Source organism: Labrus bergylta, chromosome 12 (genome assembly GCF_963930695.1).
Source record: "Labrus bergylta chromosome 12, fLabBer1.1, whole genome shotgun sequence".
NCBI lineage: Eukaryota > Metazoa > Chordata > Actinopteri > Labriformes > Labridae > Labrus > Labrus bergylta.
The window spans coordinates 21,414,453-21,428,959 of NC_089206.1; the positions used below are offsets into that span (position 1 = coordinate 21,414,453).

Here is a 14,507-nt window from a genome sequence, read left to right on the forward strand (position 1 = left end):
CAACATGTCCTGTCTCTCTTCAGCTGTCCTATCCAATACAGGCATCAAAAGCACCCCCCCTTAAAAAAATAAAACAACAACAAATGAATATAATGCTGATAGCAGACAAATCACTGAATAATGCATTCAAACAAGTGTACGGACTCGGAAGATCATGGCAGTGATTTTATATCTTCTGCAGGGACACCAGGGGGCGAAGTTGAGCTGAAGGACCTGATTATGTCCACTAATCCCTTCAGTCTGTGCATATTGGATGTTCACTGCAGCCTCTATAGACACCATGCATAGTGCAACTACAAAGTATAATGACCTTTTAGGTGAACAAAAAGAGAAGGTACGGACAAGTGCACGAATGTATTTGTCTTAAACTTATCGGGAGGAGTTTTACAGAAAACTCTGCAAAAGATGTGGAGTCTATTTGGAAGATCTTGGTGCTTTAGTTGGAAGTTTTTGACATGCTAATCCAGCTATATTCATGGAGTTATGAGGGGAAATAGCTGCCACCTGCTGAATGTGTACACCTGTTTTAACAAGGCATATATGCTGACCAGACACAGTACAGGCCTGCAGATTTAATCAGCTGTATTTACAAGAAGGTTCCCATATCTGATCCATATCCAGTAATAATCTGTCAATGTATTATCATCGGACATTACACGTGTCCATGTTGCTGTGTGTGCCTCTCAGCCAATCAGCAGCAGAGATTGTAGCGCTCCTCTGGATGCTCTGGATGCACGCCAGCTCATTAAGATCCACTTAGCGTTGACGTCACTAAGCTGCTTACCGCGGCCGCAGGTGAATGGAGGGAGAAACTGAGAAAGATCTGTTTACATTGAAGCTGGAATGAAAGAAAGTGCAGATAGCATCATGACGACGTAGAAAATAGAACCGAGCGAAGCAGACAGATTACTAGAAAAAAAAACCTGCCGGATTTATTTCTCAGTGTGAAGGTGAAGTCTGGAGTTTGTGAGTGATCCAGGAGGCCGGGATGGAGTGCAGCGGCAAGGTAACTGCATGCCGAGTGAGCCATACAGGACTGTCACGCACTTAGACGATCACGCTCAAAGCAATATTTTTCACTGCAGAGCACACAGAAGCACTCACTGTGGCACTTTTTTAAATCACATGCAACTTGTGTTTTATGGGAAGTTCTGTCAGCTCGACACAGGTTAACGCTTTAAAGTCACCAATTCTGCAGCGTCAGGAAACCGGCAACTGACATTTGATGACCTCTGCTAATTCACAAAGATGAAGCAAAAAGTAAAAATAAAATCACACATGATGTAGTTTTACACAAAAGAGGGATCTGTTTTAGTGTTTTAGTGTTTTGGTGCATGGCAATAAATATAAAACAATAGAATAAAAACAAAAGTCAAGTAACTTAAATTTAGTATTTCATAGAAAATCTTAAATATTCACTTTTAAGTGTTTGCAATACAAGTGAGGAATGTCTTTGGTGCTCTTTAAATGCATGTAGTCTTTGCAGGTGTCTTCTGTTTGCACTAAGGGACAATAGGGTTCATGAACATGATGCAGTGAAAGGGGGGGGGGGGATTGAGCCCCAGTATGTTGAAGGTTGCATAACAATGTTAGTCCACATTTGAAGATGTGCTTCAGTAAAGGAGTTTAATTTGAATGCAGCAGATGAACATGAGGGTTCGTTTGGGTTACTAATTGTTTGAGTGAGAGGTTCTCTGTCTTGTGTTTGCAAACATAAAAACCTCTGGAAAGTGTTTTTAAGTTTTCTGTGTGAGGATGTTTCCATCGAGCGGTCCTACCAGTAGTAGATTTGTGACAGACCATTTGTTTACTTTCTGAAGCTGAAATGCAGGAATGGATGGTTCCTGAATCCACATTGTTCATGATGTGACATCATATGATATATGATACTAAATGATACAACACGATACGATATAGGATGAGATAGGATACGATACGATCAAGCTCTAACCTCTGGTGTTTAAAAGTGAAGCCGATGCTGAAGTGCAAAAACCTTGCAGTTCCTCGAGTATCCACTAGAGGCTGGCTGCAGAAGCACAGGAAGTCACATACACACCCATTCTAAAAAGCCTGTTTTTACAGCAGAGATTAACATGTTTACAGCCTGGTTGAAAAAAACAAATAGGTGTGATTAGCTCATGTCTCGATCGACACACACTGTACGGGGGGGTGAATGTTTTGATGACTCATCAGTTTTGATTTGATGAAGGATAAGAGTTATTCACAATAAGGCGTGTAGCTGACCTGATTGACAGGTGGGCGCCATCTAACGGTTTGTCAGGAGGTTTAAAACCCGCCTCAGCTCCAGCTCTCAGCCTGTCGTTAGGTTGACTGAAAGTTAGACTGAGACAGCATTTCCAGCATGGAGATCACCATCGATGGGACTCCAGCGCCCCCTGCAGGAACAGACGGGCGACATCACTCGGGCATCAAACATTAATATTTACAGTCTATGGATATGATACGCACGCTGCTTTGTCCCCTTGGAGTAATTCTTCCTGGACTCCATTGCTGATTTGTTTTCATTAAGATCTGTTGTGTGATGTAATGCAGATATGTGATTTCCTGCTGAACATAATCTGTGTTTCTCTTCCATAACCCCCAGGTGACACCCCAGCTGATGATGGCTGTGGGGACGGCTGTGATTGGCTCTCTACAGTTTGGCTACAACACAGGTGTCATCAATGCTCCTCAGATCGTGAGTAATTTGTTGTGAGAGAGACTCTAAACTCTATGACTTCACCCTGAATCCATTCCCTTTCGAAGAAGTTATTCAGACCTTCTTGTTTGAGAGGATCAGTCCCAAACTTCACATTTCATACACGATTGCTCCCTCCACCCCCTCCCCCACTGGAATGCATTTACATTGGTATCATCGTTCTGTGCCTGATTACACTTGTCCGATACAACAGGTGGCAGTATGCACATAGTTGGTTTGCAAATCTGCAAAAAAGCAGAAACAACCATGGAAACCACTCGCAGGCTGTTATTTCTGAGACGCCAACATCGACCCTCTTCCTACTTCCACATGTACCTTGCAGCTCAGAGTTTGAAACGAGCCAGTGCTGCACAGACATGACAGTTTTTGAGGCTACAGGAGCCGTTTAGAGTTACGTCATATACGGTTGTGTTTACATCTCCTGCAGACTGTACTCGAGTACACATAAATCGTACCTGAGTATGGTACGAGTACGGTACGTTTGTGATCAATATATTTTATATTTTACATTTTTAAATTCTATTTTATAATATTGTAATAGCTTCTTATACTGTATTATTTAAGTTGTTGCTAGTTCTGCTTTATTTCCTTGTTAATTGTTTAGCACCAATACACCAAGTCAAATTCCTTGTATGTGTAAATGTACTTGGCAATAAACCCCGATTCTGATTCTGATTCTGATCAAATGAACCGGAATTTTAGGTCAAGGGCACTCGGATCAGAGCCGGAGTCACACAGCCTATATCTGGCAAACCAACCAAACAGGTCCATTGGCTATCAAGCGTTGTAGTAACTCTAAGCGACAAAAAGCTCAAGTTTAATGCCCAAATTGTAAAACTATTTCAATTCTACCTTTATTAAAAAAACAATCATCTTTGACTTTATCACTTTGGTAATAAATTGAATCATCTGCAAAGAAAGTAGCTCAATGTATTTTTCACCCAAAACATGCAGTGCAGTTTGGGGTCATTTTCAGCTTCAAGTCTACAGTGTCTTCAGGATTTCTAACTTCCTGCATTCAGCCCCAAAAACCTCCAACAAGAAGAGGAGGTACAGCAGCTCAAAGGATATTGCCTGAGAGGTTAAATCCAGGATGAAAAACCCCTAATACAAAGCTTATCTCCAGAGAGCGCACAATTATAACTCAATCTGACAGAGCATTTGAATGTGTCGATCAATTAGAGCTCCTCTCATCTGGATCGTGCTGGATGAAGAGTTAGGGGACTTTGTGTGAGTGTGAATGAATTGAACTCAACTGTTAATTTTGGGAGGAAAATCGATGTTGTTCTCCACCAGTGAGACGGAGGAGGAGAGTTTGTGTTCTGGGATGCCAACAACTTTGCGTGACACCGGCTTGTGTTTCGGATGTTAATCTCAGCCTTTAAGGCCACTGGGAAGCCTCTGAGCCTGTCAACTGCATCTGACGGTGGTCTGACAGAAACTTGAAATGACACGGAGTGGGTTAATGAGATAACGCAACAGTTTGTAGGACGCATTAAGGATAAAGGAGCTCAAGGTTATCAGAGCAGTTAAGCATATTGTGCATGCTGCGATCGACCACTGCAAACAACAGCTGTTCCAAACTGTGTATAAATATAATGATCAGGCAGAGATAAGGTCGCTAAGCACACTTTAAACAAGCAGGCAAAGGTAATGTGGAGTTCTTTACTTAGACAAAGTAACACAACATTTTTAATCAGCAATTTTAAATCAGCTTTTTCTCCATTCGAGCAGCAAATTAGTGCAAAGCTGTTTTGGAAAAAGCCAATCAGCGTTGGTTTTCACCTTACAAGCTGACTTTGTTGACTCTCTAACTCTATTCAAAATACTTTTTAGAAATTGTTTGCTTGTCTCCAATTTTTCGAAGGATTTTAAAAAGACTTTTGCAGTTTTGCCTGATTTTGTTGTCATGTATGCAATGTGGCGTTCCCCATATCTTAAAGCGTTTCAGCTGGTTTATTTTTTCCAAATAAGTATTTTTTTACATGCTTCAAAATTTGGAGTAACTTTAAAAAAACTACATTTGGGAATGTTGAAGAAACTTTAATCAAAATATTATTACACAAATATTCAACCTCTTTGTTCTACATAAACACGCCAAACTTTACCATATGATAAATTGGAAGACTTTGTTGCACATTAGAGAAATTGCTAACTGGCCATCTAACTTGCACCTGGTGCTGATGAGGATGGTCCTATGAGAATTAATAACAAAGAAGTCTGTAGATGTTGAACATTATTCTTTTTGAGCAAAGTGGTGGACAGATTGGTCAGCTGTCATTGTAAGATGTAGAGTCTTGCTCTCACACACATTGAGGGTATTGTGTTTTATTCTGTGTTTTAGATCATTGAGAACTTCTACAATGAGACGTGGCACAGCAGGTTTTCAGAGGACATCTCTCAGACCACTTTAACAGCTCTGTGGTCGCTCTCGGTGGCCATCTTCTCTGTGGGAGGAATGCTCGGCTCCTTCTCTGTTGGACTCTTTGTCAACCGCTTCGGCAGGTATGAGTCTTCATATCACTAACATTTTCAACCACGCCTTCTCCTAAAAAAAAAACAACCAATGATGTTTTTATTATCTCTAAAGGAAGAACTCCATGCTCATGGCCAACGTCCTTGCCTTTATTGCTGCTGCATTTATGGGGTTCTCCAAACTGGCCTGTTCCTTTGAGATGCTCATCATTGGACGTTTCATCATTGGCCTGTACTCCGGCCTGTCCACTGGATTTGTGCCCCTCTACGTTGAGGAAATCTCACCCACATCTCTGCGTGGAGCATTAGGCACTCTACATCAGCTTGGTGTTGTGATCGGCATTCTCCTGGCGCAGGTGAGTTCAAGATCTCTTGAAACTTGATTAACCTCTTTACTTTCAAACGCCAGTTGCTTTAGAAAAAAAAAAGATCCATATATTGTGATGTAAAATGACAATGAAGCCTTTCTTTAGTATTCTGTTCTGGTGTCACATTTAATAGCTTAATGGACTTTGGATGGTGATGCTACCATAGAAAGTTCCTCGCCAACATCTCCAAGTGGGGACATATTGGTTTAACCAAGCGGCTACGCCCGGCCTGGTTTGTAAAACAGTTTTGGTCTCATTACCACCTTTCTTTATTCCTGCAAACTTGACTGGTGATTACCAATTACCCTGTCCTTTTCCTACAAATTGTAGTGGTGGACCAAGGGTAGTTATCAACCAACCAATTCCCCCCTCAAAGCCCAATCAAAAAAATGCAGTTACCCAAGCATCCCAAAGATTTGTCTCTGATTCAGCCAGCTTGAGATAGCAAGAAAATGGACCCTTATCATAAATGCTGCAGAAAAGGCCACCAATAATGAGGCCACTATGAGTTTTTTTCTGTCAGAAGTGAGAGTAATTACACCTCATTAAAAGCAGAAATGAATGTACCAATGTTTTCTTGCAGGACTTCCAAAGTTGCCTAAATAGCTCTCATCCAGGGAGAGAAAATTCATCGTTACCTCATTTTGGTTGCATTTGGTGCAGCTGGCTAAAGCGCGACAATGGCTACACCAAATGCAACAACCAGTTGGCCCACTTTGAGTTTTTCTTGTAACAAAAATAAAAGAAATGAAAGCTACTGTTTTAGACATTGAAAGGTTGGTACACAGTTCATGTATCGATGAGTGTTATGGTCAAGTCAGTGCACTGAAGAGCACTGCAGACACATCCAACAATTAATTAACGCTATCCATTAAGATGCACTGAACCTACAAGAACACATTGTTGATTTTGATGATAGTTTTTTTGTGTGAATAGAATTGGACTGTTTCAATCCTGGATGTACCTGAGTTGGCAGCAAGCAAACAAACAAATCTGAATTAGTTTCTGCAGCATGAGATTGCACCTTCACTGCAATGGCAATTACCGTTTAGGCTGAAGATACAGCAAACCAATGGATTACCTACCAATCTGCCAAGATGGGACCAGAGACTTTGGGATTGGCCAATGTTCATTTTGGTCCACAGTGTTTGCCACCAGACAATGGCGAAACTCCAGGGAGGGGGATAAATCCTGTTGCAGATCAGAAGAGCAAAGATCATCCTGTGTTACTTCAAATAAGTCTTGGATCTAAAGGTCTCCTGCTGACAGTTGGAAACATTTGAGAAGCTTTTTTTAAAATCAGGAAGCAGATAACCGAGGAGATGGAGCTCAAGTGCAACTTCTGATAGGCGTCTGTTTTCTGTTATTTCTTTATTTTGAGTGTGCCATTTTTGATAAGCTGCCACCAGACAGGGTTGACAAAGACCAACGACTGTTAAATCCCTAACATGTAAGGTAACCATCGGGTAGAATTTAGGGTGACGGATTAACACTGGGTAAAGTTTCAGGGATCATTTCAGGTTTTCCAATTTAGCGAGTCAATGATTTGATTGGTATTCTACAAAGATATTCTCTTAATATATCTAGATCCACTGATCACTGCAAAGGAAACTAAGGCAGAGACATAATAAGAAGCAGATTTTATTATTCCGAGACACAAACTGTGGATTTAAGAAGGTCGTGCGGAAGGCCAAGGCTATATCCAATTGTCCTGATCTCTCCCTGCTGAGTGAGTTTGAGCTCCTACTGTCAGGTCACAGAAGCAGAACTACTGCTCAGAGGACAAAAAGACACAAAGCCTCTTTTATACGCTCAAAAATCTATGCCGTGCATTTGCATATGATCTATCCAACAAGGCACCTTGCTTATACATGATGCACTTCATGTAGTCTTCATTGGAAGTGGTCTTGCATTGGTGGTGTTTTCTTCCTGCAGACTGTCCAGACTTTTGCTTAGTGCAATCACGTTGTTTTTATTTATGTTTTTTATGCATAGTTTGCAGTAACTACATTTTGTGAATAGTAAAAAGTGTGACTTGATTGGTGTGGACACAACTGGTCCGTCTCTAAGGATTACACCTTCTGTCCACAACAGTGCTGTACTTAAAGTGAGTGCGTAAAAGCGTCCGATGTCAACAACTTAATTTCAGTAAAGCCTTAGTCTGATAATTGGTCGTAATTAGATTATTGTGTGCTTGTAAAGCTTTCAACTTTGCAACAACACTTGTCAAACATTATTTTTTGTTTAAAGACCATTGTAAAAGTCATTCTTTGTCACCTCTTTACGGCCATTACCAAGTTTCTGGTTTTTGATTTTGACTTTAGGGTAAGCACCAATTGAAGCAAGATTAAACAGGCTTGTCCAGAACCTTGTTTCTTATCTGCATGGACCTAAATAAAGATGTTAAAGGGACCGACTTCTCCCATTGTAATGTTCGTGTTGTACAACATGTTGTGTGTGTTTGTTCATGTAGGTCCTTGGGATTGAAGGGGTCATGGGTAACTCCACCTTGTGGCCCGTTCTGTTGAGCATCACTTTGCTGCCGGCCGTGCTGCAGTGCATCCTGCTTCCCCTCTGCCCCGAGAGCCCCAGATACCTCCTCATCAACTGCAACGAGGAGAGCAAAGCCCGCAGCAGTGAGATACTCATACACACATTTAGCACACATTTCACAAAACAACTTCATACATCATCTCTCTTTTCACATACTTCAACCCCACCTTGCACCCTCAGCTTTACTGTACAAGTAAATCCTGTTTCATTCTGATGTCGACGTAACTTGTACTTGTGTGTCTTGCAGTCCTGGTGAAGCTGCGGGGGACCGATGAGGTGAGTGAGGACATGCATGAGATGAAGGAGGAGAGCCAGCAGATGATGAGGGAGAAAAAGGTGACCATCCTCGAGTTGTTCCGTTCCCCATCGTACCGCCAGCCCATCTTTGTCGCCATCATGTTGCAGCTCTCCCAGCAGCTGTCTGGTATCAACGCTGTAAGTCAAAGGACCAAAAAGTCCTTCTTACAAACTTGCTAACAATCGGCGAGTCGAGGCATGTTCTTATGTAGTCTGAAAACACAGAGCCCATGAACACACTTCCACAATCTCTCGTTGTTATGTCATCCCCCTCAGGTGTTTTACTATTCGACTGGGATCTTCCATCGAGCAGGTGTGTCCCAGCCGGTCTATGCAACCATCGGCGCAGGATTGGTGAACGTGGCCTTCACTGTGGTTTCTGTAAGTCTATAACTAACCTTTATGAATAACAGATGGTTAACTCCAGGATGTGGGAAACAGTTCATTTTGTAACAAGTCACAATCTGCTCTGTGCAGTTGTTTGTGGTGGAGCGAATGGGCAGGAGACCTCTTCACCTCATCGGTTTGATGGGAATGGCGATCTCTGCAGTTTTTCTAACCGTTGCTATGGCGCTGTTGGTAAGTATCTGAGATCACCCGTTATTGCACGGCTCCCAAGACTGAAGTGACTGAACATGTTTGCTTTGTTGTGCTCATCAGGACCACTTCAGCTGGATGTCCTACATCAGCATCGTGGCCATCTTTAGCTTTGTAGCCTTCTTTGAAATCGGCCCCGGGCCAATCCCGTGGTTCATCGTGGCCGAGCTCTTCAGCCAGGGTCCACGGCCTGCGGCCATTGCAGTTGCCGGTTTCTCCAACTGGTCTGCCAACTTCATGGTGGGAATGGGCTTCCAGTATGTTGAGGTGAGACAGCCTTGATCCAAAACTATATTGCTGTTAATCTTGAGTTTATCTCCAGTGCAGAAATGCCACTTACCATAACTACTTGGTACCCCTTTAAAGGCTTTATATGCGATTTTTTGATCCAGCAGGTGTCGCCCTTGAGCACCAGCATGAAACCAAAACAACTTGCACTGCATTGTTGTGTTAGCATGCTAATGCTAGCAATCTTTATTATGCTTGTATCGTCACACTGCATGTAAATTTACCTGAAATGAGCGTGATCTAGAAACACAGTTAAGCAGGGAGTACAGTATGTTATTCTTCTTTTCTCTAGTCCCTCAATTAAACAACTTTTATACGTGAGGGGAGGAGTCAGCCGGCCGCCATACCGGCAATGTAAACAAACTGAAGATAGGACTCGGAAAACTCTGAAAGCATCACAGACAGTGGGACTCGGGTGTTACACCCATTGTAGACAGTCATTACTCACAGAGTTATTTTCAGAGGATATACACATAAATCACATATAAAGTCTTTAATGAATGCTCCTGGTTTGGAGACTAAATTTCAATTCTAATGTTGCATTGCTCCAAGTTGTATACTCATAGGGAAACTGACAAAATGTTAACACTTAATGGCTTTGTGTCAATCAGCAACTGAACAGGCCATGGTTATTGCAAATCCAGAGGCACAGGTCCCTTCAGATTATCAATACTGTTGGCTTTTTTTTTGCTAATCAATCGTTGATGTGCCGACATAATACAGATTTCTCTGATTATTTGCAACCGTTAACAAAGCAGTACAACATCATAACAGAATTTCAGCTTCCCTCCCTGAGCGTTACCTCCAAGGTACATTGCTGCCTTGTGAATATGATGCACCACTTTTTTTTTCCCTTCACATTTCATCCCTGTAGCTGCTCTGTGGCCCGTACGTCTTCATCATCTTCACAGTCCTGCTTCTCGGCTTCTTCGTCTTCACCTACTTCAAGGTGCCCGAGACGAAGGGCCGAACCTTTGACGAGATCTCAGCCGGTTTCCGTCAGTCGGCGGGTCACGGTGCTGACAAATACTCTGCTCCTGAAGAGTTTAACACCCTGCGGGGGGAGGACCCCGACCTCTGAAAACCTGTCTCTGAAAACACACTCTTGTGCAGTGAAGCTACGTTTCACGCCTGGGGTAAACTTTTAGAGCATTACTGTCATGTTTCACATGTGTGTACGCCAATATTAGAGTGTTACATACAAGCTTTAGACTTCACATGGACTGTAAAAAAAAAGATGGATGACCTGACTGAGGTTATCGGTGTTAGTAAATATGGGATCAGTCTGTAGTCTAGGAATTATGATCTCTGCCTCTACCATGGCAGCAAGAATGGTACCCATAGCTTTTTTAAGTTGTCAAGCATGAAAGAACCAGGGATCGATCTGCAGAAATGTTTATATAATCATGTTTTTATTTGTGTTTTATCCCATAAATTAAGAGTTGTTGTGTTTTTATTACCTTGCACTGATGTATTTAGCGTCTTTTAGGGAGTCAGCAAAGTTGCAGCGCCATCTTTCAGCAACAGCCTTTTGTTGCATTTAAGGGCAAAAAAAAGTTTCTACATGGTGGGAAAGGATTGGAGAATGGGTATGTTGGGGGGGAGTCAGGGCTTTAGTTGGTTGCAATTTGCAACCCCCACCACTAGATGTCACTAAATCTCACACACTGCTCCTGAAAGTGAGTTTGTCATCTGAGAGTGAGTTCGTGGTGGGTTTTCGACTGTAAATATTTTTCATTATTTCATTTAGTCATTGAAGCTTCTATACAGAAGTTGAAGCATGAGTTGAGACAACTTATATTTCAAAACAGGAGTTGATGGAAAAACGATTTGCACTACATTTGGATGTAAAGTTGACTTCTAACTTCTTATTAAGATGAGACGTTAAGACGTGAAGGGCGACTTGATTCAGAGTCAAACTTGTCATGTATTGATTTTTTAGATAAGTGTATTCTTCACTAACACTAAGACCACGCCAAGAACGGTATTGATTTGAAAAAAAATATTTTAATATGGATGGCAGAGATAGAAATGATGAGTGAGGTTTGATGATGGGAAGATTATGAGGGGTGGATGGATGAAGGGGATGAGGGTAGGGTAAGGGTCCAGGGATGTGGGATGAAATGAGGATTAGGCTTGAGAGATGTGGGGTCAAGGGATGATGAAGGGATGAGGGTAACAATGGAGGGATAAGGGATGAACGGATGAGGTAAGTGTCTTGGGATGTGCAATAGAGGGATGAAGGTCAGGGTTGAGGGATGAATGGAGGGGGGTAAGGGTCAAGCGTTTTGGGATAAAGGTCGAGGGATGTGGGATAGGGGGTAAGGGTCAAGCATTTTGGGATAAAGGTCGAGGGATGTGGGATAGGGGGTAAGGGTCAAGGGTTTTGGGATAAAGGTCGAGGGATGTGGGATAGGGGGTAAGGGTCAAGGGTTTTGGGATAAAGGTCGAGGGATGTGGGATATGGGGATGATTGTAAGAGAGAGAAGAATTTAGGGTTGAGGCTCAACAGCTGTAGGAGAATAATGGACTGGTGTCAGCTGACTGGTATGACATAGGAGTCCTAGACTCTGGGTGGGGGTATTATCTGCTTCTCCCCTACACTCTTTTTGAAGGTGATAATTACTTAAATTAAACCTCAACATACCACCGACTGTTTTTCTTTTTGACCATTCTAACTCATGCATATTTTTTAAAAGGAACAATATTTTATACAAAAACAAAAAAAATACTGTAAGGCTGAACTTTGTGTATATTCTGATTTTTCTGCGAGAGTTTGCAGCTGCACTGAAACCGATCGTTTTAATTTCTCGTCCATAAGAAGATTTATCGAGCTGCTAAAGTTTACAGGATAAATGAACTGTGGTTTCATGTGTTTGTTACCAAAATCCTTGTGTCCTAAAGTTAAACTGTACAGTGTCTGGTTTTAGGAAATAAAATATGATTAAAAAAAATAATTGGTAATTGCATTCCCTCCCCCTCCTCCCTGGCTGATGTCATGATTGACCTTTGTATAGTTTGTTTATTCAGGATTCTGTTGCCTAGTTGTGATGATTGTTTTATTTTGTAACTTGTATCCTTGTGTTTCTGTTTCCTTTGTGTATTTCCTGAGTTGAGTTTAAAGTATTTCCTGTTTTATTTTGAAGTTCTTGCCCGTGTGTATCATGCGTGCGTGCCCCATTGTGGTTTCCCGCCCTTTTTGATTGCCCTCACCTGTGTGTTATTAGTCTCACCTGTGTCTGATTACCTAGCTGTCTATTTGGTCTCTGTGTTTCTTCCCTTTGGTGTCACTTCACAAATCTCAGACAAACTGTTTGAAACGGCTGCAAGCGTACATGAACTGTTTAAACATTGGCAGTGAATGTGCAGCTAAAAAGGCACGCCTTGCAATACTGCAGAATGGCCACTAGAGGGAGCACACGTCTCAGATCAGGCATTAAAACAGCCTCAATCTTGGGCACATAGGTACAGTTTAATAAAGCTTTCAGCTCTTTAATCTACATGAAAACGAACACGTGCTTCAGAAAACTATCCCTTAGATAAGTTTTAGTTTCTGCATCTCACAGCTGTTTGCTGCTGGTGTTTTTTTTTTTTTTTTACCAGCCTACGCTTGTGTGACAGAGGAGCAGTCAAGGTGAGGGGACAGCGATACCAAACACAACCACCTCTTCGGTAGAGCGTCTAGTGATGGTGCTACTGGTGGAGGGGTAAATCATCTTTTCTTAAGTCCATGCCATATCTCAAAGTGGTCCAATTTGATTATTTCAAACAAAGTTGCACAGATCTTTAAAACTTGATCCTCTGCAGTGTTGGTGGGCCAGTGGTTAGTGCGCGAGTCCCATGTGCAGCGGCTATAGTCTTCCAAGCGGGCAGCCCGGGTTCAAATCCGACTTGTGAATGTCATTCCCCACTCTCTCTTTCTCCCAGATTTTTGAATCTGTCCTATCAACCGTCCTATCTCTCAAAACAGGCATAAAAGGCCCAAAGTAAACCTTTTCACAGAATGGCTCAACAACATTTTTATTCCTTTTTTTGCCTTAAATGTAAATGAGCGGTGTCTGACCACGCCCCCTCTCTGGAAGGGCTTGGGTGTACTCTGTCTTTCTCGCTCCATGTCCTATTGTTTACGGTGAGAAGGCAGACTCAGAGGGCAGAACAAACACCTAGCTGTAGGAGTGTCACCCACCTGGGGGAGGGGCTACTGCCCTTTGTGATGTCATGAAGGGAAAATCTCCAAACGGCCTGTTTGAGCACACATTTTCTGAAAAGTGGAGCAGGCAGAAGATGGAGAGGATGGTCTTTTCTCATCATTGGGGGGGTTTGTAGATTGAGTGGAGACACATATTAGTGCTAGAGGAACATGGTGAAGTGTATTTAGCAGAATATGGAACCTCTAAATCAATGTATGCACATTCAGTTAGTACTGTTAGCATTAGCCTCCTTGCTAACATTCGCTCCCATCAGCCTTTGGAGCTGATTGAAAAAAGTTTGTTTACAAGTTCTTGTTGGCATTTCAGTCCGTGCGATCCTGTTCGGAGTTCAACCAACCTGAAGCAACTTTTATGGCACTGCTGAACTTTCACCTAAATGTCAAGTCAAGTCGCTTTAATTCAAAACAACAGGAGCTTTACTGCAGACGCAATAATAAAAGAAGAATGCATATGAATGATAGATAATGACCGCGTGTTTGACATGAAGAATAATTCTGTTTTCTCTTTCTGACTACAAACTGAACCACAGTTTGTCTGGTCGCCGACCTTGAATGTAGGAGCTTGTGTTCGGCGTGAGTCACAGGGCTGGAGGCTCTGCCAATATCTGCGTGCAGAAAATAGTTTGGCTGATGAAATGTTGCAGGAGCGAGAGCAACGCCGAGAGAGTGGCATCATGTTGCTCCGTACACAATGAGCCTATGCTGTAATGAACTTGGAAAACATGTAGGAGCGTATTTTAGAGATAGAAAGGCAGCCACAATGTTTCTGACTGTAGTTTTCAGTTATATGTCTCAATAACTCCACACATTTTCATGTTCCCCTGAATTCAACTTTCACCCTTATTCCCATCTATGAGATAAAGGTGAAAGTTTTCTCGGGGCCCGGTCACATGGGGAGAGTCCTTGGAGGTTAGTGTAAAAAATAAAAACATGGTCAGTCTTAATATTAAGCAACAATGACCACGTTTCAGAGTACACAGAAAAACACACCTTTACCTTT

At 42.2% G+C, this 14,507-nt stretch overlaps 1 protein-coding gene across 1 annotated transcript; it reads left to right on the forward strand.

Annotated features, from left to right (window-relative positions):
- The first annotated feature begins 790 nt into the window (after positions 1–790).
- Positions 791–12,281, forward strand: LOC109981577 (solute carrier family 2, facilitated glucose transporter member 1-like). The gene is made up of 10 exons (XM_029276703.2): positions 791–1,006; positions 2,606–2,698; positions 5,064–5,224; positions 5,310–5,550; positions 8,036–8,198; positions 8,363–8,550; positions 8,689–8,793; positions 8,890–8,991; positions 9,073–9,276; positions 10,172–12,281. Exons 1-10 carry the CDS (start codon positions 989–991, stop codon positions 10,376–10,378), a joined length of 1,482 nt encoding a protein of 493 aa, XP_029132536.2. The 5' UTR covers positions 791–988; the 3' UTR covers positions 10,379–12,281.
- The last annotated feature ends 2,226 nt before the right edge of the window (positions 12,282–14,507 follow it).

Excerpts from the sequence above, each read along its gene's own strand:
- LOC109981577 (XM_029276703.2), top strand. Across the intron at positions 8,794-8,889 it reads TGGCCTTCACTGTGGTTTCT|TTGTTTGTGGTGGAGCGAAT; the intron begins GTAAGTCTATAA and ends TGCTCTGTGCAG. Across the intron at positions 8,992-9,072 it reads CCGTTGCTATGGCGCTGTTG|GACCACTTCAGCTGGATGTC; the intron begins GTAAGTATCTGA and ends TGTGCTCATCAG.